Source organism: Notamacropus eugenii, chromosome 4 (genome assembly GCF_028372415.1).
Source record: "Notamacropus eugenii isolate mMacEug1 chromosome 4, mMacEug1.pri_v2, whole genome shotgun sequence".
In the NCBI taxonomy this organism is placed as follows: Eukaryota; Metazoa; Chordata; class Mammalia; order Diprotodontia; family Macropodidae; genus Notamacropus; species Notamacropus eugenii.
This window is the reverse complement of record NC_092875.1, coordinates 340,383,787-340,409,817: the sequence shown is the minus strand read 5'-3', so window position 1 is coordinate 340,409,817 and position 26,031 is coordinate 340,383,787. Positions and strand designations below refer to the sequence as shown.

Genomic DNA, 26,031 nt, shown 5'->3' with positions numbered 1-26,031 from the left:
CACAGAGTGAATTGAAGAGGATGGGATCATATCTTAAAAAAAAATGAAATCAAGCTGTGAGAGAGAAATATATTGGGAGGAGAAAGGGAGAAATTGAATGGGGCAAATTATCTCTCATAAAAGAGGCAAGCAAAAGACTCATTAGTGGAGGGATAATGAGGGGAGGTGAGAGAAAAACATGAAGTTTACTCTCATCACATTCCACTAAAGGAAAGAATAAAATGCACACCCATTTTGGTAGGAAAACCTATCTCACAATACAGGAAAGTGAGGGATAAGGGGACAAGCAGGGTGGGGGGGGAAGATAGAAGGGAGGGCATGGGGAGGAGAGTGCAATTTGAGGTCGACACTCATGGGGAGGGATAGGATCAAAAGAGAATAGAAGTAATGGGGGACAGGATAGGATGGAGGGAAATATAGTTAGTCCTATACAACACAACTATTATGGAAGTCATTTGCAAAACTACACAGATTTGGCCTATATTGAATTGCTTGCCTTCCAAAGGGAAGGGGTGGAGAGGGAGGGAGGTAAAGAAGTTGGAACTCAAAGTGTTAGGATCAACTGTCGAGTACTGTTCTTGCCACTAGGAAATAAGAAATACAGGTAAAGGGGTATAGAAAGCTATCTGGCCCTACAGGACAAAAGAGAAGATGGAGACAAGGGCAGAGAGGGATGATAGAAGAGAGAGCAGATTGGTCATAGGGGCAATTAGAATGCTTGGTGTTTGGCGGGGGGGAGGGGATAAAAGGGGAGAAAATTTGTAACCCAAAATTTTGTGAAAATGAATGTTAAATGTTAAATAAATAAATTTAATTAAAAAAAAAGAATAACTCATTTCTTTAATTAATTATTAGTGTGGCTTTGAGCAAGTAATTGAAGAACTCTTTAGATCTCAGTTTCCTCCTTTGTAACTGAAGAGAATTGGATTAGACAATGTCTGAGATTCCTTCTTCCTCCAAAATTCTATGATTTACTGGTTAATGAACACAAAATAAGATACATACAGCCTCTGCCCTGAATGACCTTTTAGACTTACAAACATTCAATTCAATAAATATTTATAAGGCATTGTGCAAGTCCCTGACAAAAATGAAATAAATGGTCCCTGTCCTCAAGAAGCTTATACCATTAGGGAGAAGAGGATTTCATTAATGTGATATGAATGTAGTAATTTGTAAAATCTGGACCCAAATGACTACTTTGAGAACTTTGTGTGTTATGATTATTGTGGAAGCTTTAAATAAATGTAGGGGGTGGAAAGCCTTTATAGGTTCCCTACCTGAGCTACAGTCTTATACAGGAATTTGCTAAAGGAGCCATCTCCTATTGGATGTTACTTTGCCTGTGCTGGTTAGAGACTTCTGAATAGAATAATAAAGCTTGTCTTCCATTAGTTTTTACCAATATTTTGAGTGGTCTGACTTCTAGTATCAGATACAGGGCACCACTCCTTCCTGAGAGTTCTAAGAAAAAAAGTATCCAACTGTAATAAGAAAAGAAGTCATGGAGGAAAAGGGAGCTTAGAAATTGTCTAGTTCAGCCCTCTCATTTTAAAAATGAGGAAACCGTGTTCCAGAAGGCATAAGTGACTTGCTTAAGGCCATATAAGTAGCTGGTAAGTTTCTGAGGGGGAATTTGAACCCAAATCTTTTTAATTGTGAGTCTAGCACTCTATTGCAAAATGCATTTGGATAGATACCAGGTCTGCTAATTCAGTATTCCAAATTCATTAGCTTCCACTCTCTGTAGATAGTATCTTCTGAAATTCTGAAACTTTTAGGATTTATTGCATTGAGAACCATGTCATGTGCATTCTTTGTATAGTGCATAGAATATCAAATATCTACTTGAAAAAGCTTTACAAAATTTAACATATTTCACCCGCAGTCTGAAACATAAAGTGCTTCCAGAGGACTTATTTTCAATTTAGGTAAAATCAAAAGGCCATGAAAAAAGCCATAAAGTAGCCTGGAGAGTAGAGTACCACCTCTGCATTTCCCAAGGTGAGATGATCAGGAGGCTATGGATTTCAAAAGGTTACTTAAGTGCTTTGACGTCTTTTGGGGAAAATTTTTTACAATAATAAAATGTTATTTATTATTATTACATTATTATAATTATATTATTAAAACCATTTAGCTATTGAGAGTTATGCATTTCTCTTGCCCCTGTTTTTGTAGTATTTGAACATTGGCTTAGAGGCCACATTCTCTTTTTTGTGTCCTTAAATGTGTGAGGGATGAGCACTTTGCAGAGTGAGGGCAGGAGTACTCATCCTTTTATTCATTGTGCTTTAGTCCTAGTTGCCTAGCTTAGTTTGATGAGATCAAGGGAAGTCAGAGTTAAGGACTAGAGTTGATAGCTGATTCATTTGTCTCACAATCCTCCATCCACCTCCCTTTTGCTGATGTACTCTTTTAATTGAGTAATTTTCATTCCCCTGCATTTTGTATGCCATATAATATGGTATATAACTAGCTTGGGAATCAGGAAGACTTGGTGGGTTCAAGCCCTGCCCCTGTTATATGCTGACTGTAACTACCAAAAATACATATTTTCCCACAAGTTTTAGTTGTATTTCCCTGATTCTTAATCACAAATATCACATCATTGATTATTTCTTTCCAAAGATGCCTAACTGTTAAACATTCAGTGGACGTGCAACTCTTATTGTACATATTAATTGTCATTAATTGTTTGATTTAATCAGTGTGATTTGATGATAGCTTTAAGAAATGAGTTATTTATATAAAATAGTTATAACTTAATTTTGTTTTGACTGCTTTAAAATAGGTATCATTGAATAATTTTATCAGTGCACATTGAAAGTTGTAATTTATTTTAAAAGGCTCTTTAAAAGCATACTAACTGCTAAAGATGATAGAAGTTTGTAATTAAGTTAGAAGAATCCAGTTAAAAGAGACCCAGTAGGGGGAAAATGTAGTTTTCTGGTTTCTTATTGAAATTATAAGCATTTATTTGCACTGTACAAATGTGAATTCACACATACATACAATTGAAGAGAAACTGTTGAATACCAGTGGGCCTTTTTCAGATATTCAGGCATTTACTGTCCTTTATGGGAAGGTGCCCAATATCAGGGAAAACTCTGTGATATCCTAACTAGGGCCCTTTTTGTGCCTTGGGAAAGTTCGTTATGAATGCCACTGACTTGAAGGCATATAGATTCATGTCAGGCTCATCATACATTGTTAGGTGTTTATGTATGTCTTAGGTTGTTACCCAGCGTAAGCTGACTCTAAGTGTGTTTGTTTGGCTCTTTTAGCACAAGTGAGAAAACCTCAGTACTGATGGTATAATTTACTATGCAAAGGCTTTCCCTCCCCCACCTCCCTCCCATTAGTTCTCATTATCACCAGGGTTCAGTTCAGAGGCCTTGCTCCGGTGTTTTTGCAGTAACCATAGGGACCTACCTAGATGACTACATGTACTGAGTAACAACTTTAATGAACCTCATTCTACTTATAACTAGTCAACAGCACATTTGTGTTTGGTGTCTGAATCCAAATTAGGATGATAAGCACCAAATGAGGTTGTTTTGAGAGCATTTGTATCACCCAAATTTGATGGTCTCTGTTGCCAGTTTGACAACTGCTAGCAGCGTAAGGACCACCGATAGGTGTCATGAGAAAAAATTGAGGTTTCAATGATTTGTACTCCTAAATAGTAGTTGTTATATGTAGATGTCTTATGTTCTAGGGGTGTTTAGGCTCCTTGAGGGGAGGAAATGTTTTTCATTTTTGTCTTTATGTCCTAGCATTTATCACAGTGCCTTCTACATAGTAAGCACTTTCTAAATGTTTGTCTTAAAGGTCACTGTTTTTGAATTTATTCCTAAGGGTAAGGCTGCCTTTTTGATACCTGAGCATAGTCTATGTCTATACTTTTCTTTTATTTTCCATGTGTGTCCTTCTTTACGTTGTCCTTTGCAGACTTTCTTGGTAATCACCTGGTGGTTTAGGTTTTAAACTCCTTGAGTGAAGAGACTGCCTTTTGCCTGTTTTTGCTTCCTCAAAACCTAATCCAGTGCCTGGCACATAGAAGGCACTTAGTAGATGTTTACTGAATTGAATCGGTTAAACAACAGTTGGTAAAACCAAATAGATTTAATTGAAGTGAAGAACACTTTGCTAGATGAAAAAATCTAAGAAATTTAATCTCCAATCCTGCTTTAAGAGATTATTCTTAATAAACTATTGCTATTAATAATCTAAGAGTTATTTATCTTTGCAAAAATCAGTTTCTTTTTAAAATAGAAAACTTTTATGTTTTAGACTGTTCACAATGGAGGAATGAAGAGTGCCTGCTTGAAGGACTTATGTCCTGAAGATAAAAGACGGATTGCAAACTTAATTAAAGAGCTTGCCAGGTGAGGCTAAACCTCATATGATAATATATTGTGCCAGAATAGTGCATTTCTTTTGAAGATAAACAGTGGAAGGGATTATTTTGGTGAACTACCATTTGTTGTCATTTGATCTTATGGGGAACAAAAGTATTTCAGTTTCAGACTTATTATCCCATCTGAGAAAGAGATATGCTGTGGTCAGAAAACCAACATTGCTCTGCTCATTTTATCTTTTGTTTGAAGTCCCAGATTGATTGGTATGAACCTTTATAGATATCATTTATCATGAGGGAAAATTTTAAAACAGAGCAATACTGTTGAAGTAGGTTGGTATTGCTATGATCAGAAGCACAGCAGTTATCCTTTGATCTATCTAGTTAACCTTGCTTTGTTATCTGAACAGAAATTGTGTTGTCTTGTAAAAATATCCTTTTGTCATTTTGCGAGCTTCTGATGCTTTCTGATAAGGAGATGTTTGAGCTTTGAGGGGGTGTATTTCTGATCTGTTCACCAATCAAATTCATTATGGATGTGTGCAAAACCAGGACTTGTACTTGCTGATTATTATTTGCTTGGTGATTATGTGTGTGACCTCTTTGTGAATATATATGCCAGTTGTAGGGCTCTCAGATACTTATATTGTAAATGAACATGTTTCTAAGGAAAAGCATTAAACATATTTTGGTAAACGAGCAATGAAACAAAGTATTGACTTGAAAATTAATAAAAACTGACATTTTTCATAAAAGAATATATTACATTGAATTCTGGTAACTAACTTTCTTCTTTGGTTTCAAATGATTAAAATAGAAGTTAACTTTTAGATGTTTCATGTTTTATTTCAACTGTTATAGTTCTTTAAAAAATTTTTCTTTGTAAGTTCTTTCATTTCTATTTTCTGGCCAAAAGCATAGAATCTCAGGAATACAGAGATGCCAAAGGCATTGTTCTGTGGTGTGATACACCTGGGGAGAAGTCTAAAGCACTGTGTTCTGATGTAGGACTATGTCCTGGAACAAATTAACTTTTCATCTAGCCTCTTCTGTCTAGGTATGGCCCATGTGGGTGGAGTTTTCATTGAAATCAAAGTGTGTGTTTTGTGTTTTAGGGAAAGGTATTTTGTCATCTTTAATGTTTGAATTTTATTCTCTGTTGCATTATTTCCCAAATGGGCAGAAGTAGTTGTCCTGTCTCAGGCTGAAAAGGCCATTACATTTAATTCAACTCTGTCTGTCCATGTCCCCTTAGGGTCATTGTAATCCTGACTCATTTCATTTTAGCTAGTTGGAACTGGAGAGTATTCCTGAAGAAGTAAGGAACACTCACTTATCTTTATAAATCCTCTCACCCAGTGTAAGCCTTATGTAGGGATGATGAATGAATGAATGAATGAAAAAACACTTATTAAGACTCTTACTATGTGCTTTGTGCTACAGATACAAATATAGAGTCAGAACCTTCTGTCAAGCAGCTTGGGAATTGTGGCCAGGGAGGAGAGTTTTGTGAAAGAAAGAGAGATGGTAATCAGAATTTTAGGGAAATTGACATATCTTTTTCAGGAATGGTGGTTTTGATTTGATTACTGTTCCTAGAACTATATTTGACAAGAAAGGATGATTAGTATCAAGAGAAAATGGCATGAGGATGACCTAGTAGTCACTTGTTGGGAAGTAGTAGTAAAGACCCAACTCCCCAGGGTGGGAACTTTTGGTTGCTGGAAATACTAAGAAAGGCAGAAATAGTCCCTGCCCTCAAGGAGCTCACATTCTAATGGGGGAAACAGTATGCAAACAGCTGTGTACAAACAGGACATATACAGGATAAATTGGAGATAAACAATAGAGAGAATACACACTAGCAATAAGGGACTTGGAAAGGCTTCTTGCAGAAAGTTGGTAGGTGTTGCATTTTTGTATTTTTTAACAAATTCATTTAAAACCCACAGAAACTTGTCATTTAGAAGATTTTTAAACAATGTAGAACATTGTTTTTAAAGCATGCAGATATGCAAGTTTTTATAGGTGATAAGAAAAAAAGTTGTTTTAAAATGTTGTGTTGGCTTCATACTATATTATTAACTAATAATATCTCAAGGTACAGTTATGGAGAGCCATTGTTATCAGTAGTAGTTGTCAATACATATTTCAGGAAATCTTGATAACTTTGAAATTTGGTCAGATCAGATTAGATAGTACTGCTTTTCCCCTGTGCAATATGGCTAATGAAGGTCTAGTATTAAGAATAGAAGGAGTGTTACCATTAACATTTTCTTATTGGTACTTTGTGTTTGCAATAACATTATTTTTAATACATGGTTTCTTTGCAGGAGTCTTTTAAAACCACCTGTCCATTTTATGAAAGTTAGTTGAAAGTAGACAATATCACCTGTAAATTCATTGAACTGTGCATATTAAACAGTAACATGTCTGAAAGTGAATGAACCCACTGTCAGTCTCTCTGTGTCGATGCACTTGCATCATTCCACTTTGCTTTACCATATGTGACATGTAACCATCTGACATACAGATTTAGTGCTCCAGTATTAACCCATCTCTTAAATATTATAAAAGCTTAATTTCTTTTTACTTTTGGATAAAAAAAAAATCAGTAAACATATTGTATAATAGAAGTTTTCATTGACAGTAATTAATATAGTAATATAATTTGTAACATAAATAAGTTATAATCTGTTGTATTATCTTATATATTTCATTTTGGGGACCACTCTTAGATCATTGGATTTAGAAAATTATATGTAGTTTGGCATATTGACATAAAGGATCAAACTGATTAGAAAAGTCTATGGAAAACTGAAATTCCTTTTCTTATTTAATCGCAAAGTATATGGAAGCATTGAATTTAAGTGGTTTAGGGAAAAGATGCTGAATTTAGAGTCAGAAGACTGAGATTCAGATCTTGGCTTTGTACCACCTCTCTCACAATTTCCATTTTTCTTTTAAACCATTAAGGAACATTGTGTTGTGGTTTCCTGCTCTTCTCAAAGCCCACAGCATTTAATCATTTCCCTAGCTTTGCAGTATCTATTAACAGATGCCAGAACTCATTTATTAGCCCTGGAGGCCATATTTCTGATTAATGTTTTTCATGATGGTTTATCTGGTCAAGGTCTTTCAGTTTTTTCCTCCTGAGATCTTGGGTAATTTTAGTCTTTTTTTCCCCTTATTTTCCCTATTGTTCACTTTCTGGCTCCCTCCTCTCTGATGGTGTTCTTCCTAGAAATTGGATCTTAAGATTCAACCACCTCCTGTGCTGTGCAATTTACACTTCACCAGCTACAAGGTATCTTCTTAGAGTGACTTTAGTGAGGAACAGAACTGGCCTTAGTTAGATGCTGAATGCTCAGGCTTAGTGGAATTAGGCACAGTGTTTCACACACTGTGCCCAGCCTCATTTCTTATTTTGCTTAATTCTCTGGCCTAGTGATACAGTGTACTGCTGCTTAGCTACTCTCACAGCTTAGGCAGATTTCTGCCATTTGAAGTTTGGATCTCTATGACACCAGGAGGACAGAATTGAAGGAGAATTGAGCTCCATAATATTAGATATGTCTTGCCCCTCCACTCTCTGCTCTCTTCCTCCACTCTCCTACATAGTTCTGTTGTATCACAGAATGCTGCCATGAGGCACTAGATATCAGGGCCTCAACAATTTTCCACACTTCAGAATTTAGATTTCCATAGCATTTAGAAGCAGGGAAAGTGTGGGGGTTTGTGTTTGTTTTGAAGGGGAAGAGGGGGGAGTCATCCTTGCTGCCAGGAGATAGTAGATAGTGGGGGAAACGAGTGCTGACTGAGTACAAGCTAGATGTTAGTTCATGGAGTTTTTACCGTTTTTGGATTCTTGAATTCCTAGACCATGGAGATAGCTAATATTGCTTTGTCTCTGCCACATGATTTCTATTTTGGAGACATTTGAGAGGTCGTGAGGATTCAAGAAAGTGTCTCTTTGTTGGTCACATGACCCAGAAGTCCCCAGAATACATTTTAAAAAATTGTTGCTTACCTGATTAGTAGAATAATGAACAGATTTTCTAGTTACGAAAAATGGAAGACTGGTTCTAAGTTTTCCACTGTGGAGCTAGAGGTAGCCCTATATGTGGTATATGATATTGCAGTCAATGAATCAGACAAATAAAGGCTCTTTTCCCCTGCTTTGCTCTGTGTGCATGTGTGTGTATGTGTATATGTATATACACATCCACAAATATGCTTTTACACATAAACATACACACATAGGTACGTGTATAAAACTTGTGGAGATATTCTATCAAACTCTTTTGTTTATATATTTCAGATGGCAGTGTATTATACTTGGTTTGCTATTCTGTGCTATCACTTAAATATTTTAACAGAACTGGTAGTTTGCTTTAGGATAGCAGATACCTATGGTATAGGAAGCAGAGACTGGGTAGGATTTTAAATAAAAATGTTATTTAGACTCTGAAAGATGCCAAGTCAGTCTTTTTCCCTGGACAATTTCAAGCTCCAAACCTTTGTCGGGGGATTTACTTAGTCTACCAGCCAGCATCCACCCAGGTCCAATATTTCAGTGGCCACCATTGTCAGTTATAATTAAATTATAATCTCTTTGGTAGCAGAAATATGTTTCTGTATATATTTCATAACACCCTAATTCTGTACATGGAGTACTTAGTTAACATCTGTTTGTCAATATGATTATACATTTTTCTTGCATGGATATTACTGTAGTCAGAACAGATTATGAAGGACAAGCCAAGAAGCTGCTGGAATTAATGAAAAACTGACTACATTTGATTGTAAATTTATTAAATATATGGATGTTTTAGTGTACCTGTTTAGTCAGTCCTCTCTGTTACTTGGTTTTGCTACTAGATAGACACGTGTGTGTGTGTGTATGCTTGCATTTATCAAACCACATTCTCTTCCCCAAAATAAATTCCTTCTTCAGTTCACTTGGGAATAGGAGAAAAGAGGTTCTAGATTATATAGTAGAACTGTAATGTGCTTTTTTCCATCAGAATACCTTTTACTCATTTGTATGGGTACATGTATTCCCCTAGTAGAATGGAAGTTCCTTGAGTGTAGGGACTTTAAAAAAAATCATCCTTGTATCCCTTTGTGCCTTCCACGTAGTACTCATTTAACAAATATTCTCTAAATTACTGAGCACTTCATATTAATCCATTATTCTTTCCATTTGTAGGCATATATATTCTCTCTCCTTTCAAACATTCTTAAGTAGGATTTCTAAACCCTAATAATTTTGTCATCATATATGTATTTCTTCAAATTCTAACTAGAAATTAATCATTTTAGATCATCATTTCCAAAACTAACTTGATCATGAAACACTTTAAGAGTAGCATAGCAGAGTGGAAAGAGCCCAGTATTTAGAGTCAGAAACCTATAGTCAGATCTTGACTGTGCCACCTGCCTTTGTTTTCTTTAATGTCAGTTCACCCCTCTGCCTCATTTTTCTTATTTGCAAATTAAAGAAATTGAATTAGGTGTTGTCTAAGATCCCTTGCAACTCTGTTGCTATGAATTCTCATCTACAGTAATGGGGGTTATTGAAATGAAGGGATTGTAGAAATTTTGAAGCAAAATAGAAAATTGCTGTGATTAGTATTTGTGATTCATAATTTCATATCTCATTCTAGGAGGAACAATATTGATAGGTTGCTTTCTAAAAAAAATACAATTTGATTTCATATTAAATTAAATACTAAGGTTTTTGTAAATGGAATTTAGGAAATGAAAGGAATATCTTCGTTTTTCCAATTTCAGAGTACTTCCTTTCTTGCTAATGCAGAGAATTAACTGGTTTGTGGTACCCAGGAACATCTACTACCTCTGCCACTCATGAGCAGTTGTAGGAGAAACAGTCATAGAATTTTAGTTGTGAAAAGGAACTCTTAGAGATCAATTAATTGTTAGTAGTATAGTAGTATTTCAAGTACATTGTAGCTTAAATTGATCTTTTAAGGCTGTCTTGTAAACTTAACCACAATTCCATGATACTTTTTTTGGGGGGGATGGGAAGGAGAAAGTATATTCTAAGTGCAAAACAAGCAACTTATCAGAAAACTTTGGAACACAGCCCATTAGTTGGGAACTGTCTCTGCCGCTTCTATTTGGTATATTGCAAAAAAGGACACCAAGCAGCAAAGTGATTATATAATAAGGTTTTACTTTCATTTCTTTTAAAACCTTTCAACATATTCTTTTCATAGAGCAAAATTCCATAAAACATCAAAGTGCTACCAGTCTTTTTTGGAAATTGTAATTAATTTTTCATTTTTAATGGTCAAGTTTTACTTTTAAAGTTGGCAAAGCTTTGTAGACTTAGAAATTTTCTCCTAAGACTTTTGAAAAATAAGTGTAAAATCAGAATAGTAAAGTATAAATTTTGCACACAACATCATCTTTAAAAAAAGGATTCTTGGATTGCTTGTGAAATTTCAGAGGCAGAATGGTAAAATAAGAACCTGGAATTTAGTCAAAAGAACTGGGTTTAAGCCCCTTGGTTAAATATACTAGGTAGGTAACCTTCCTGAATCTCAGTTTATCTAAAAAGTGTAAATAATAATTGTACACCTTCACAAGGTTATTTTTTAAAATAATATTTTATTTCCACCCAAATACATGTTGAAAGAATTTTTAACATTTTAAACAAAGTTTTGAGTTCTAAATTCTGTCCCTTCCTTTCTTCCCTCCCTGAGATGGTAAACAGTCTGATATTATAGACTATACATTTGTAATTATGTAAAACATTTTCATATTAGTCATTTTGTATAAGAAGATTCAAAAAAAGGAAAATAGCATGCTTCAATCTGTATCAGTTCTTTCTCTGCATGTGGATAGCATTTTTCATCATGAGTCCTTTGGGATTGTCTTGTTTCATTGTATTGGTGAGAATAGCTGTTGGTCACAGTTCTTCATTGTACGGTTTTGCTGTTACTGTGTCTAACATTTCACACTGTATCTGCTTATTTCACTTTGTATCAGTTCATGTATGTTTTTCTCATTTTTTTCTGAAATCATCATGTTTGCCATTTCTTATAGCATAATAGTATTCCATTACTATCATATAGCACAACTTGTTCTGACATTCTTAAATTGATGGGTATCCCTTCAGTTTCCAATTCTTAGCCACACACACACACACACACACACACACACACACACACACGCATACGCATGAACCCCCCCCCCCTTTTTTTTCAATCTTTCTGCAATATAGACCAGTGGTATTGCTGGATCAAAGGGTGTGCAGTTTTATTGCTCTTTAGGCATAGTTCCAGATTATTCTCCAAAATGGTTGGATCTGTTCATAACTCCACCAACAGTGCATTAGTATCCAGTTTTCTCACATCCCCTCAACATTTATTATTTACCTTTTTTTGTCATTGTTATTTTGCCAATCTAATAGGTGTGAGGTGTTACCTCAGAGTTTCACAAGGTTGTTGTAAGGATCTCTTGGAGACAGTGAAGAGGCAGGATTTGTATTTAAATTCTGGAAGCAGTAAGAATTAGAAGGGACACAAGAAGCAGCTAGAAGTCGAATTTGAACTAAATACCTTTTTGCCTACAACAATTAAAAAAAGGCAGTTTCTGTTTGTATTATGCCCTTGACAAGACTCTTCTTGTTATAGATCATAACAGGTAAACAAAAGGTCTAGGGTATCATCATTTTGTGAGGAAGAAAGTGGAGAAAGGTCTTCTGTTGATATAAAACTTTGCCAAGGATCCCCTGAAGACAGAACTTAGCAGAGGCAAAATGCAAATTGCTTATAGTTTCTAATTCTCATGAACAACAGAAGAATAAAAGAAAGAAAAAGACAAGAGGTGACAGAAGGCTGAATTTCTGCACAAACCTTGCTTGCAGACAACAGTGGAGGGCAATTTTCGTTAAGGCTTTAGCTAGAATAGTAATTGCCTAAACATAGGTAGAGAAAACCCCGCAAAATAAATTAACAATAAAGAAGGCCCTATTTATTGGCTACAACAAAAGTATTTTCTGAATGAGTAAATTGTGTTGGATAGGCAGTTATTTTTGATGGTATGCCCCAAGAATTAGCCTAAAGTAACAGGCGAAATGCATACATTTTATGATTTAATTAATTAATTCCCTTTAAAGAAAACAGTAACATAATGCACTATGGAGTCAGAAGATTATCCTGACTGCCTGGTACAGAAATTTTCTGGCTTATATACATTTTACCATGAGAAAGGAACTCTCTTAGTTGAACAGATTGTAAATTTAGTAAGACAAGGCAATTAGCAGAGTGGTGTCAGTTGGGATTTATGATTCCAAGCTGTGTGAATTTCCTTTCTGTAGCATATGTATCTGTGACATAAGATAAGAAGGAAATCCCACCATTCTAGTGGTGGGCCTCCTGTCCTAAATAGGTCTTTGAAATAGCTGACACAGGAAAGGGTACCTTTAACAAAGTTTCAATTGAAATTACAACCCAGGACATCTGTGTTTTTCCTTATCACTAAGATGCCAAGAGAAAGGGCTCCTAAGGAAGTTACTAAGTCAGCCCCATCTGCTTTGTTGACACACCAAAAGGCATTCTCTGAGTTTACTTAAGATAACAAAGGAGACTATTAGGTCCAGACTGTTCTTAATTCACGCTTTGGCCCTTATTAAATAAAAGTCCAAAATTTGTATTAAATATTATCATTCCCTCCTTTTGGTCAAAGGCAAGCCAAAGGCTTCGCCTGTAGACCAACAAAGGTATGAAAAAACCTAAATCTTCATGCAGGTCTTGGGAAAGCTATGTATGTCTGATATCATCTTCTTCAGGCCCTTTCAGACTTGGAGGGCATGGTCCACTAACTCAGGAGGAGGGGCAGTGGAGGTGACAGATGGATCCAAGAGTCTATACAGAAAACCTGACAGGGTCTCCCAGAAAACATATGATATGATAACATAGTTGTTATGACTAAAGGCACATAGCAATAGTTCAGTTTTCCTAGCCATGCAGGGCTAGGTTCAAACAATACAATAAAGTTTTTTACAGTTCACAATTGCATTTTTACATTAAATCAGGTACAAATTAAAGTTAGATGGCTCACAATAGACTAGTTTTGAAAGGGAGATTTACATGTCACCAATATAAACAAGAAAATTAAACATGAACCATACAAATACTTGCAATCGTTATTTTCCAATGTTAATTAACATTAAGTTCCTTATATCCCAGTAATCCATTCTTAATGTCCATTCAAACATCACTTTTTGAATCCCAGATTTCTCATGTAGTTGTCTGATGTCTAGATACCTTTTCTTTGACAATAGGTTTTATTCTTGGACAGTTCAGAAAGAGAATTTTGCTTTTCTATTTCAGATCTAGAAGTTCCCAGATACTTCTGACAATATAAATTAGTACAATTACTTAAAATTTCTTTTCTGTTTTTGAAATTTCAGAAAATTTCAGTTTACATTATTTGCTATTTCTGTCCTTACTTAAATCTTGTACCTAGAACAAGAATCTTTTAAAATGTGAGGGTCCAACCATAAAATGAACTCATCTGCCCTTTTAAAATTATTGGACAGGTATTTTAACAAAGGAGAAATAATTTCACTTACTTTTACCACTATCTTATACGATTTTTGTCCAAAAAAATCCAAATTTGAGATCTTATTATCAAAAGCATGACAAATTTTAGAAGTCAGTCATATGTATATCAGTATATAATTCTTAGAGCAATCTGTCTGATCCTGTTGTTTTTCCTCAAAATTTGCTCTTATTCTTGGTCTAATCATTTCCTTGATGTTATCTCTATATTATATTTATTTGGCCAGGAATATAGGTTACAGTTGTAAGCTATTCATTCCTGCATTCCATTATAATAGCTCAGAGATGCTCCAATTTCCATATATTATTTGGTAGACTTAGTATTGTACTTACAGAACTTCTTGATTATAAAGATTTGCTACAAAAGAAAAAGAGGGACAATGTTAACAGAAGGAAAGGATTTCCTTAGTTCTGGTTGATTCCAGGGATAAGTTGTTATCTGATACATGGTTACCAGGTGCTGAAAGCAGGGCTTAGTAGTAATCAGCTGGGGAGTTTCCTTTTTCAGAAAGGAAATAGCACATTTGGGAAATAAAGTTAGGAAGATCCTACCTAGGCTGTGTCCAAGGTCATCTTCAAAACCTTTCCAAGCATCCACCATTAGCCTGCAACACATGTCAACTGGCTTTATGATAACTTAGACAAATATTCCTGTAATCAGAACTTCAAACAATAGTAAATTGTAGTCCCAGTCTTATATAGCAAGGAAATATTGGTTGGTATCCTTCAGATAGGGCCATCTCAGATTTGATTGAGCTATTAATTATCAAATCAAGTTACATAATTTTTTCTGTCATCTTAAAATACTTCCTCACACTTTAAACAATCTGAAACTGACACAAAAGTATCCAGAACAACTATCTAGGAGCAAGAGGGGTTTAGATAACCCATATTTATTCCCAAATACTATCTACCTTTCATAGTTTCAATCAGAACTTAATTTATTTTTCCAAATCTCTCAATCCTATTCTTCAGATTATTCCACTTGCTTTTACATTTTAACCATAAGAGAAGGTAGTTCATAAGTTATTACTTTTTACTAGCATAATGGTACTGGAATCCTATTCCAGCTTAAACAAAGCAAAGAGGTTAATGACTAACCTTATAGTTTGATGGAATTATGTCTTTACTTCACAAGTTTTGTTACTCTTCCCTAATTATACTCACCCTGGAAGAATGAGATACTTCAGGAATTAAATCTTTTACATATAATAAGTTCAAATGCAAACTTTAATAGTAAATTATTTTGACATTTTAGTAGACCTTCAAAGAATCACACAAGATTTTCTTTCAAAACATTTTTCTAAAAGTATTTTCCTTCTTTAAAAACAGTTTAAGATTCATTCTGTTGTCCACTAAACTTTTATGAAGAAAACTAGTTGGAAACTTTTAAAATGCTTGACATCTCTTTCTTTTTTTTCTTAAGCAAAAATAAACCTTTAAACTTGGAATTCATTAAAGCTGAGTTGTTACAAAAATGTCCTTAAGTAATATGAATTTCCAAGGTATTACAACAAACTGAATTTTTAATTATTGCAGTATTCCTAGATATAAGAGACTGACTCACAGAAAAGTACTGTTGCTTTTAAAATCCTTTTAAACAATGGGAACATCTTAAGGTGAGTCTTGAGTAGTTTACTTAAAATTCTGTACATGTTCTAATTTCAGATAAAAATATATTAAATTTCCCAGTAAGATTACACAAAAGGGCTCACATGTTTTGCTGGTCACTTGTTATTGACCACAGAAGTTTGCTATAGAAGCAAAAAGCAGAGACATGTGGCATACCAACTATGACCAGATAAAACATCCTTTACTTTGTTTGAATTCAGATAGGAGTGAAATTCTCTAATCATGCAGTATCTGTTTCATAGCCAGACTCAGGAATAGTCAGGTGAGAAACATTCCTTTTTAAAGAAACACAATAGGGAAACTGAGCCAGCAGGATCCCGTCTTAGGTTGAGTCTGGAATTGTCCCCTTGGTGTTTCCTTTCCAGATACAAACTTCACCTGTTAACAGTACAGGATCACATTTCCTCTGAGTAGCTTGTGACATTTGTCTCAGATACTGATTTAATGCAGACAACTATACCCATATTCAAACTCAAAACAGAAATAGTTATGATCCCAGTTGCCTTTTCCTTAAACAGCAAGTCTTCCTAATCACAGCTTAGAGTCAGATAACAGTTATTTCCACTTTTATGGAGTTACAATAAGCAATAAAAATTTACCAGGACTCACATGCATAAGGGATTCCATTTAACATCTTTCCTTCTCAAATTTAAAATTTGTTCTGATGTGAAAGCCAATTGTTAAAAATCCTTCCTATTTATTACAACTTCTGAGCAAGTCATATTCATTGTTTAGAACCTACATAAACCAAATTCCTTCCCTAGGGCTGATGACCTTGCCCATACGGATGGTTTCCAGGGGGCTTATCAATTTTACAAAATAAGGCAAATCTGCATGGACCCTAGAGAGGAGGCCAACCTGCAGAAGGACTGTTCTGAATGGGCAGAAGGAATTTAAATAAAGTTTTCACTCCATTGGGAGGGCTCTTCTGAGTGGGCAGAGGGAATCTAAATAAAGTTTTCACCCCATTCCCTCCTTTCTATACACAGGAATCACTTAACAATTTTAGGTTTCAACATTAAAGCAGTAATCCCAAGTAACTTAGTTAACAGTCCTACACCTTCATAGAAGACAGCCAAATTGTTTAGCTTTAACTTTTTTTAACAGACAAAGGTGAAAATACCTGATTTCTAAATGGCAATCACAAAACATTATAAGACAAAGTTAGTAGAATTGATAAAGTAACACAGCTGGTGTTACACAATTTACCCAACATCTTTTAGTTGCAACAAAATTCAGATTAAAATTGCTTTGTCTAGCACCATTCCTGGATCACAGTGGTTACTCAATTTTCACAATCTAAGAGAAATTCAGAAATACAATCTTAGAAATAACACAGTAAATTCAGGTGATATCGTTTGCATTTCCAGAAATTATTGATCTTATTACTTTTAGTAATTGAAACCACTTCAAAGTTAACAATTACATTAGAGAGATAATAATATTGTATGTAACATATACCAGTCATTGTGGTAAGTATTTTACAATCATTTTATCATTTTGATCCCATAACAACAATTATAATTATTTTTACTTTTACAAATCAGAAAACGGGTCAAACAGAGATAAAATACCTTTTGCAACTGAAACAGAGAAGTGAAGCTTACCAAGAGCAGAGAAATTGATGTCCCAGCGGTGTGATTTTTGTAGGCAGAATTTAGAGAATGCACAAATATGCTAAAATGATTTTACTTCAGATGATCTGACTTTCCATTGTAATTCCAGGTTGACCAGACTGCAACAACAAGGAAAAGTCTCAAAGTTTTTATTTCCATAACTGCAGCCCCTGGAGTCTGGCTGCTTGTATTTAAATCTTACAAGATAACAGACCCATTCACAGCACACGTAATAAGGACAGACAAATTGACAACAGGACAAATACAAATGGAGCTCACTAAAACAACCCAGGGAGAGGGCAATTAGAAGCTTATTAGAAATCCCCATCATGAATTGGCTATTATTATTCTGAGGAAAGGAGGTTGCAAGAATTCAAGACCTGATAATAAAGGGGAATTCTGCAATCTTTGCTCAGTGCACCCCTGAGGTCATTGAAGGGGTGGGGAGCCTTGGTGCCCCGAAGTTTTTTAACTATCTTAAAGAAATAGGCCCCATGGGAATAGGTTCAGGCCTGTAGTTCTTAGGTGGATTGTAACTGTCCTCTTCCAGACCAGAGACCTGAAGGGAAAGCGAGGAGGGGTAATGGGAAGGAGGGAGGCAACGGAGGCTTGAACAGAGGCTGCCTTCCGCAGGTCTAAGGCAGGTAGGGGAAAGCACGGGGGAAAGATTGCATCTAGGTGCTGTCAGTTTCCCCAGATCAGAGGCCTTCAAGGGGAGGGGGAGGGAGGAAAGGGGTGAGGAATAGCGTAGAGGGAGTGAAGGGAAGGACAGACTAGAGCCTTTGAAGAAGAAAGGAATTTTACCAGTATTCGGCTGGTGCTGAAGCAGCTGCATGAGCCTTAAAGTGAAAGAGGCTTGTCTTTTGTCCTTGCTCAGTCATGTCAGCAAGCCCAAGATGAAACATTCCTGCTGCTGGCTAGTTGTTTTGTTGGCCTTTAGACTTAACTTGGTTTTAAGATAAAGTAACTTTGACCCACCCAAAGGAGCCCTGTGGTGATCAACATAATTTAGGGCTATGTTTAGTTAATTGACGCTAGTGCTGGTAATACCTGTGATCATCAGGTTGGTAATGGCGTGACATACGAAAAGCAGGGGTCTTGTCAGCCGGATTTCTATTTCTAGTTTTTGACTGACCTAGCTGATTTTCCTAGATCGATCTTCAGAGGAGACCTAATTAATACAGAGGAGATTTAACACAGAGTGGTCTCTGTCCCGAAGTTATCTTTAAAGGGAATTTTTTTCTTTTTTGGACATCAACCAATTAGTGGGAGTCCCTTGGAAGCTGGGAATGGAAAGGACTTACCCCGATTCTGTCAAGGCCCAGGAAAAACGGATCCTATTGGTGCCGAATGATGGCATTGGCAAGATGAGGAAATGTCCATTCCATTTCTCAGTTCCAGTCCACGTTGGGCACCATAACTGTTGACATGAAAACTTGGTTAAAGAAAAGGCAACAGTTTAAATACATTCTATGATTTAATTAATTAATTCCCTTTAAAGAAAACAGTAACATAATGCACTGTGGAGTCAGAAAATTATCCTGACTGCCTGGTACAGAAATCTTCTGGCCTATATACATTTCACTGTGAGAAAGGAACTCTCTTAGTTGAACAAATTGTAAATTTAGTAAGACAAGACAATTAACAAAGTAGTATCAGTTGATATTTATGATTCCAAGCTGTGTGAATTTCCTTTCTGTACCATATGTTTCTGTGATATAAGATAAGAAGGAAATCCCACCATTCTAGTGGTGGGCCTCCTGTCCTAAACAGGTCCTTGAAATAGCTGACACAGAAAAAGGGTACCTTTAGCAAAGTTTCAATTGAAGTTACAACCCAGGACATCTGTGTTTTTTCTTATCACTAAGATGCCAGGAAAAAGGGTCTCCAAGGAAGTTACTAAGTCAGCCCCATCTGCTTTGTTGACACACCAAAAGGCATTCTCTGAGTTTACTTAAGATAACAAAGGAGACTGTTAGATGCAGACTGTTCTTAATTCAAGCTTGGCCCTTATTAAAGTCCAAAATTTATATTAAATAGTATCAGTATGTGGGATCTGACAGAGAGCCTACTAAGATTTGGCAAACCTAACAGTCACTGCCTACTTTTGATAATTCCACAGGGAAGTATTGGTAGTTATCAGAAATAATCTAGAAGCACTGGTGGGAATAATAAAGTCCCAGTTAAGAAGCTGAAGACCTTAGTGGCATAGGTGATACTTCTGTTACTGCTGGAAGTTGACAGTGGAAGCTTCAGAATAGAAAGATGAATTCAAGAAGCAAACAGATGGTTAATAGCAATGGTATCTGAGAAGAGGATTTGGATATCTGAACTGTAGCTTAAGGTTTACAAATGATAAGTTCTTTACTAGGAGTGCAGTGCATACAATGAGGGTGGTGAAAAATAAACAAGCAATAGTCATTTGCCTAAAGATAGTTAAATGTAATAAAGATGGCTCTAAACTGGCAGTGGACAGGGGATAGTGGTGTGAGGGGGTGTAGGGTAGAGGGATGGAGTGAGGGGTGTAGGGACTAGGAATAGGGGGATAGGGGCATGGGAGTGGAGGAGCTGGTAGAGATAGTATAGACATAGTAAGAAAAACATTAGCAGAAAAGAGGAGTTCCTATTCTCAGGAGACAAAATATAAAAAAAAAAGTTAAAAAAATCTTTCAGTTTTCTCTTTTTATGTTCCTAGAATATGGATAATAAATTGAACTTTAGAATTCAATGAATGGAAGTAAATTCAGCCTCATAGTTGTAACTGAGGCAGGAAATGTGACATCATGCCTATAAAACTGATATTGGAGTCAGCATAACTTCACATTTACCACTGATATATACTGGCTGTATCACCATCCTCTTGTGGTCTGGGTAACTATTTTAATTAAATTTATTAATTTTAATTTTCAGCATTCACTTCTATAAAATTTTGAATTTCAGATTTTCTCCCCATCTCCTCCCTCCCCTCACCCCAGGACAGTATAGTATTTCCTCCAATCTGCCCTCCCTTCTATCACCACTCCCCCTTATCCTATTCCCTTCTATTTTCCTGTAGGGCAAGATAAATTTCTGTACCCCATTGCCTATATATCTTCTTTCCTAGATGCATGTAAAAACAGTTTTATCATTCATTTTTAAAGCTTTGATTTCCACATTCTCTCCATTTCCCTCTCCCCACCCATAGCAATTTGATGTTATACATGTGTAGTCATGCAAAATACTTCCATAACAGTCATGTTGTGGAAGACTAACTATATTTTTCTCTACCCTGTCCTGCCCTCCATTTATTCTATTCTCTCCTTTGACTTGTCCCTTTGCAAAAATATTTTGCTTCTGATTGCCCCTTCCCCCAGTCTGCTGTCCCTTCTATTATCCCCTTCCATCCTGCTTTCCTGTGGAGTAGGATAAACTTCCATACCCAATTGAGTGTATATATTTTTCTCTCCTGCAACCAAATCTGATGTAAGGAAGGCTCACTTATTTCCTCTCACCTTCCCCTTCTTCCCCTCCATTGTAAAAGCTGTTTTTTAACTCTTTTATGTGAGGTGATTTACTACATTCTACCTCTCCCTTTCTCTTTCTCCTTGTAGATTCCTCTCAACACTTAATTTTATTTTTTAGATATCATCTCTTGTTATTCAGCTCAACCTGTGCCTTCTGTCTGTCTCCATATATATATATATATATATACGTATAATATATATACGCACATATATATGTCTCCATACACACACACACACACACACACACACACACACACACACACACACACACACATTCCCTCCAACTATCCTAATACTGTGAGAGGTCTCATGAGTTACAAATATCTTTCCATGTAGAAATGTGAATGGTTCAACTTTAATAAGTCCCCTGTGGTTTCTCTTTCTTGTTTATCTTTTCACGCTTCTCTTGAATCTTGTATTTGATAGTTAAATTTTCTATTCAGCTCTGGTCTTTTCAACAAGAATGCTTGGAAGGCCTCTATTTAATTGAAATTCCATTTTTTTCCCTTGAAGTATTATACTCAGTTTTGCTGGGGAAGTGATTCTTGGTTTTAATCCTGTTGTCCTTTGACTTCTGGAATATATTCCAAGCCCTTTGATCCCTTAGTGTAGAAGTTGCTAAATCCTGTGTTATCCTGATTGTGTTTCCAAACTGCTTCTTTCTGGCTGCTTGTAATGTTTTCTTCTTGGCCTGGGAACTCTGAAATTTGGCTACAATATTCCTAGGAGTTTTCCTTTTGGGAATCTCTTTCAGGAGGTGATCAGTGGATTCTTTCCATTTTCTATTTTACCCTCTGGGTGTAGAATATCAGGGCAGTTTTCCTTGATAATTTCTTGTAGGCTCTTTTTTTTGATCATGGCTTTCAGGTTGTCTGGTAATTTTAAAAGTATCTCTCATAGATTCATTTTCCAGGTCAATTGTTTTTCCATTGATATATTTCACATTGTTTTCTATTTTTTCATTCTTTTGGTTTTGTTTTATAATTTCTTGATTTCTCATAAAGTCATGAGCTTCCATTTGCTCCATTCTAATTTTAAGGAATTATTTTCTTCAGTGAACTTTTGAATCTCTTTTTCCATTTGATCCATTCTGCTTTTTAAGGTATTCTTCTCATTGGTTTTTTGGACCTCTTTTGCCTTTTGGGTTAGTCTATTTTAGAGACATTATTTTCTTCAGCATTTTTTTGGATCTCCTTTAGCAAGCTGTTGACTCATTTTTCATGATTTTCTTGCATCACTCTCATTTTTCTTCCCGATTTTTTCCTCTGATTATCTTACTTGATTTTTCAAAATCCTTTTTGAGCTCTTCCATGGCCTAAGACCAATTCATATTTTTCGTGGAGGCTTTAGATGCAAAAGTTTTGACTTTCTTATCTTCTTCTGGTTGTATGTTTTGATTTTCCTCTTCACCAGTGATGTAAGAAAATACCTTTTCACCGAGAAAGTAAGAATCTATAGTCTGTTCCATTTTCCCCCATTTGCTCATTTTCCCAGCCGGTTACTTGACTTTTGAGCTCTTCATTAAGTGGAGGGCTCCAGAAACAGCTGCCACGTCAACAGTGGCTGCCACCACCCTGAGGCTAGTGCCAGATGGTGTTCCCCTCTCAGCCAGATGAGAGACCCTTCCCACTCACCTTCAAGGCTGTCTTTGGCATTTGTGGGTTGAGAAGTCTGAAAACTGCAGTAGCTGCCAGCATTTCAGTCCTTTAAGGCCTGTTCTATCTTCATCTGCACCAGCGCAGTCCATGCTGAACTGTGCTCCAGTCCCAGCCTGGTGCTATAAGCCCTTTTTGTTAACCATCTGGATTATCTTGAGCTAGAAATTTGCTTCGGCCTGTAATTCTGTGACTTCTGCTTCTATAGAATTTGTTTAGAGTCATTTTTTTTACAGGTTTTTTGAGAATTTTTGGGTGGAGAGCTCTAGCAGGTCCTTGTTTCTAGTCTACCATATTGGCTCCACCCCTTGGGTAACTCTTTAAGGCTTTAACTTGTGGTCAAGTTACTAATTTCATGTTAGTGGAGGTAGTGTTGCATTTGCATTTCCTATATCTACCCCCCCATTCCATCAGTGTTGATATTGAGATAACTTGATGTCATGTGACTCAAAATGGGACACTAGATATTGAAGAGTTACTCACAAGGAATACATTAGTTTAAAGGGGAATGAAATAGGAAAAGAGAGGAAGAATGGAAGGAAATAAGTATTTATATGGCACCCATTCTATGCCAGGCACTGTACTATGAACAAATTATTTCTCATTTGATCCTTACAACAACCCTGTGAAGTTGATGCTGTAATAGTGTTGTAATTATCCCTATTTTATAGTTGAGGAAATCGAAGCAAATAGAGGTTATGTAACCTGTCTACGGTCACCCAACTAGTAAGTGTCTGTGTTGGCATTTGAACCAAGGTATTCCTGACTTCTGGCCCAGTGCTCTATCCACTAAGTTTCCTTGCTACGTTGATGGAAATAGGATTACATTTTATGGACATATACTTTTATGAAAAATTTATGATCCAAAGAATCTATGCGGAAAAGCTTTTGGATAAAGAGGTGGAGCCAAGATGACAGAGTAGAAAGTAGTATAGAGAGCCCTATTTCTTCCTCCCTTTCCGAACTCCTCCAAACAGATCTATAAAATCCAACAGACTGATTCCTATTTGAGAAATCCAAGATAATAGTCATTTTTCTGTCCTAGTCTGCCATAGGGAGACCAATGGAGAGGGCTGTGGATATTGTGGACAGAGTCTCAGGACCATACCCCACAGAGCATTCCAGACCAGGGAAAGTTTATGCACTAGGACAAGAAAAGATTCTGGATCCAATATGAGGGGGCCTAAACTTAGGTAGTGTGCATGTATAGATGTCAACTGACAGCTCTGTTCACTACCCAATTCTAGGTCACAGATGATCAGCGCCTAAGGATGGAGACGTGTCTGGTATACTATTCCTGGCTGAGGAGCAATGATGGACCCTAGGCTTTGTACTGAGTGAGGAACAAGTTCAGAAACAAGCAAAATAGTTATGTGGCTCAGACCACAGGAGTTCAGCAGGCTCTCAGTTCCACCTTTTAGCGTAATCTGAAATCCTCAGAAAATTAATCAGGGCAGGAATCCCAGACCAAAGGGGAACCAGCATTTCTGTCACTTTGAAGTAGCCAAGAATTCTGGCTAGATAATAGGGGCTCATTTCCATAACAGTCTACAGCTACTCTAAATGGGGTGAGCACTGAGGCCCATGGCTCATATGGAGATGTGCAGAACTCAGATCAAGGGTGCAGTGATCAGACTTTGCCTTCAATCAGATCACTTTGGGAACACTGAAAGCTTGAAGGTGCCAACCCTTAGCTATCTGTGAGAATGTGAAATAACATAATACTCAGTGCTCCAAAAAGCAAGACCAGCCCAGTCATTCCCTCTAGAAATGTGTAGAGCCTGGCCCCAACATCATATTTTAAGTCAGGAAATAAGCAGGAAGAATGAGCAAACAAAAAAGAGTTACCATAACAAGATATTATGGTCTCTGGAATGCTTAAGAAAGAAATCCAGAACAAAAGAATGGTTCCAACATATCTGTAAGCAAATCCTTGAGGAAGAACTTAGCTTGGGTATAAATCAACTAGAATTCCTGGAAGAGATGAAGCAAGAGTTAGAAAGGAGATTAAAAATGTTTTGGTTTTTTTTGTCAATTAAATGAGAGCAGCAGAGGAAAACAATTTTGAAAAGAAATGAAAGCTATGGAAGAAAGAACTAGAAAGGGAATTAGCAGTTGGCAGAAGTACAAAACCTTGCCTAAACAACAAATTTCTTGAAAATTCCAATGGACCAGATAGAAGCCAGTGGACTGACTCCATGAGACATCAAGAAATACTAAAACAAACTCAAAAGACTAAAAAAAAAAAGAAAAAATTGTAAGAGCTCTCATAGCGAAAACAACTGATCCGGAAACAGATCAAGGAGTGATAATTTAAGAATCATTAAGCTTTCTGAAAGCCATGACCAAAAAAAAAAAAGGAAAGAATCTAGACATAATTTTCCAAGAAATCATAAAAGAAAATTGCCCATATCTTTTAGAAACAAAGTAGGAATAGAAAAACTCCACTGTTCACTTTTTGATCCCAAAATAAAACCCCAAAATAAAAACTCCTAGGAGTGTTATAGCTAAAATTCAGATCAAAGCAAAAATACTTTGGGCAACTAGAAAGACAGACTTGAACTCCTTAACAGCCAAAATTAGGATCACATATGATTTATCAGCTATCGTTTTAAAGGAGCAAAGACCTTGGAATATAATATTCCAGAAGTCAAAGGATATAGGCTTATAGCCAATAAAAACTTATCTAGAAATACTGAGTTTAATATACCATGGTGGGGATGGGGGAATTCACCTTTAATGAAATAGAGAATTTGTAAGCATTCCTGATAAAAAGATCAGAGCTATGTAGAAATATTGAAATTTAAATACAGGAGTTAAGAGAAACATAAAAAGCATAAACTGCTCATATTCTGTAATGGGGAGTTGAGTCTAAAGAGGGAAGAATGTATGCACACAAAATTGGGTAGAGAAATACATTTCACTCAGGAGGCAAATAGCAGGGAAAGAATTGAAGGGATAAGGGGGATCTGGAGGGAGTTGGTTGGTTGGTTGTTATCCTTCATCTTTGAAGAGGATCAAAATGCCATTACCATGATAAAGTGAAAGTTCAGTGTGTCCAACTGTGGCTGATCAGACCAATATGAGCTCAGAATGCTCTACCATAGGTTGGACACAAATAGTCCGTGTGAATATTTGGGGTGGATATCCCAAATTTGTGCATCGTGTGTTTACTTTTATGCTGTCTCAATTCCGCTTTCCTCAAAGAGCACAGTACCCTTTCTGATGTAGGCATGCCATGCTGAGCAGTCCTGTGTCTCCCATGTTGCACAGTTGAATCCAGAGTTCTTGAGAGTGTCCTTGTATCACTTCTTCTGACTGCCATGTGATTGATCACCTGCCCCATGCGAGTTCTCCATAAAATAGTCTTTTTGGCAAGTGTACATTTTGCATTAGAGCAGTATGGCCAGCCAATCGAAGTTACACTCTCTGAAGCATAGTTTGAATACTTGGCAGTTCAGCTTGAGCAAGGATTTCAGTGTCTGGTACCTTATTCTGCTAGGTGATCCTCAGAATCTTCCTAAGACAATTCAAATGAAGCGATTCAATTTCCTGGCATGCTGCTGGTAGACTGTTTATATTTCACAAGCATACGACAATGAGGTCAGCACAATGGCTCTGTAGACCTTCAGTTTGCTAGTCAGTCTAAGATCTCTTCTCTCCCAG

At 36.4% G+C, this 26,031-nt stretch overlaps 1 protein-coding gene across 8 annotated transcripts in view; it reads left to right on the top strand.

Moving 5' to 3' along the window:
- The window catches only part of KIAA1328 (KIAA1328 ortholog), a 477,491-nt gene that overhangs the window by 21,703 nt on the left and 429,757 nt on the right, over positions 1 to 26,031 (top strand). For all 8 annotated transcript variants that reach the window (XM_072599342.1, XM_072599337.1, XM_072599338.1 and 5 more), the window contains one exon: positions 4,297 to 4,391. In XM_072599342.1, coding sequence (XP_072455443.1) covers positions 4,297 to 4,391 — 95 coding nt within the window. The remainder of the gene's footprint in view (positions 1 to 4,296; positions 4,392 to 26,031) is intronic.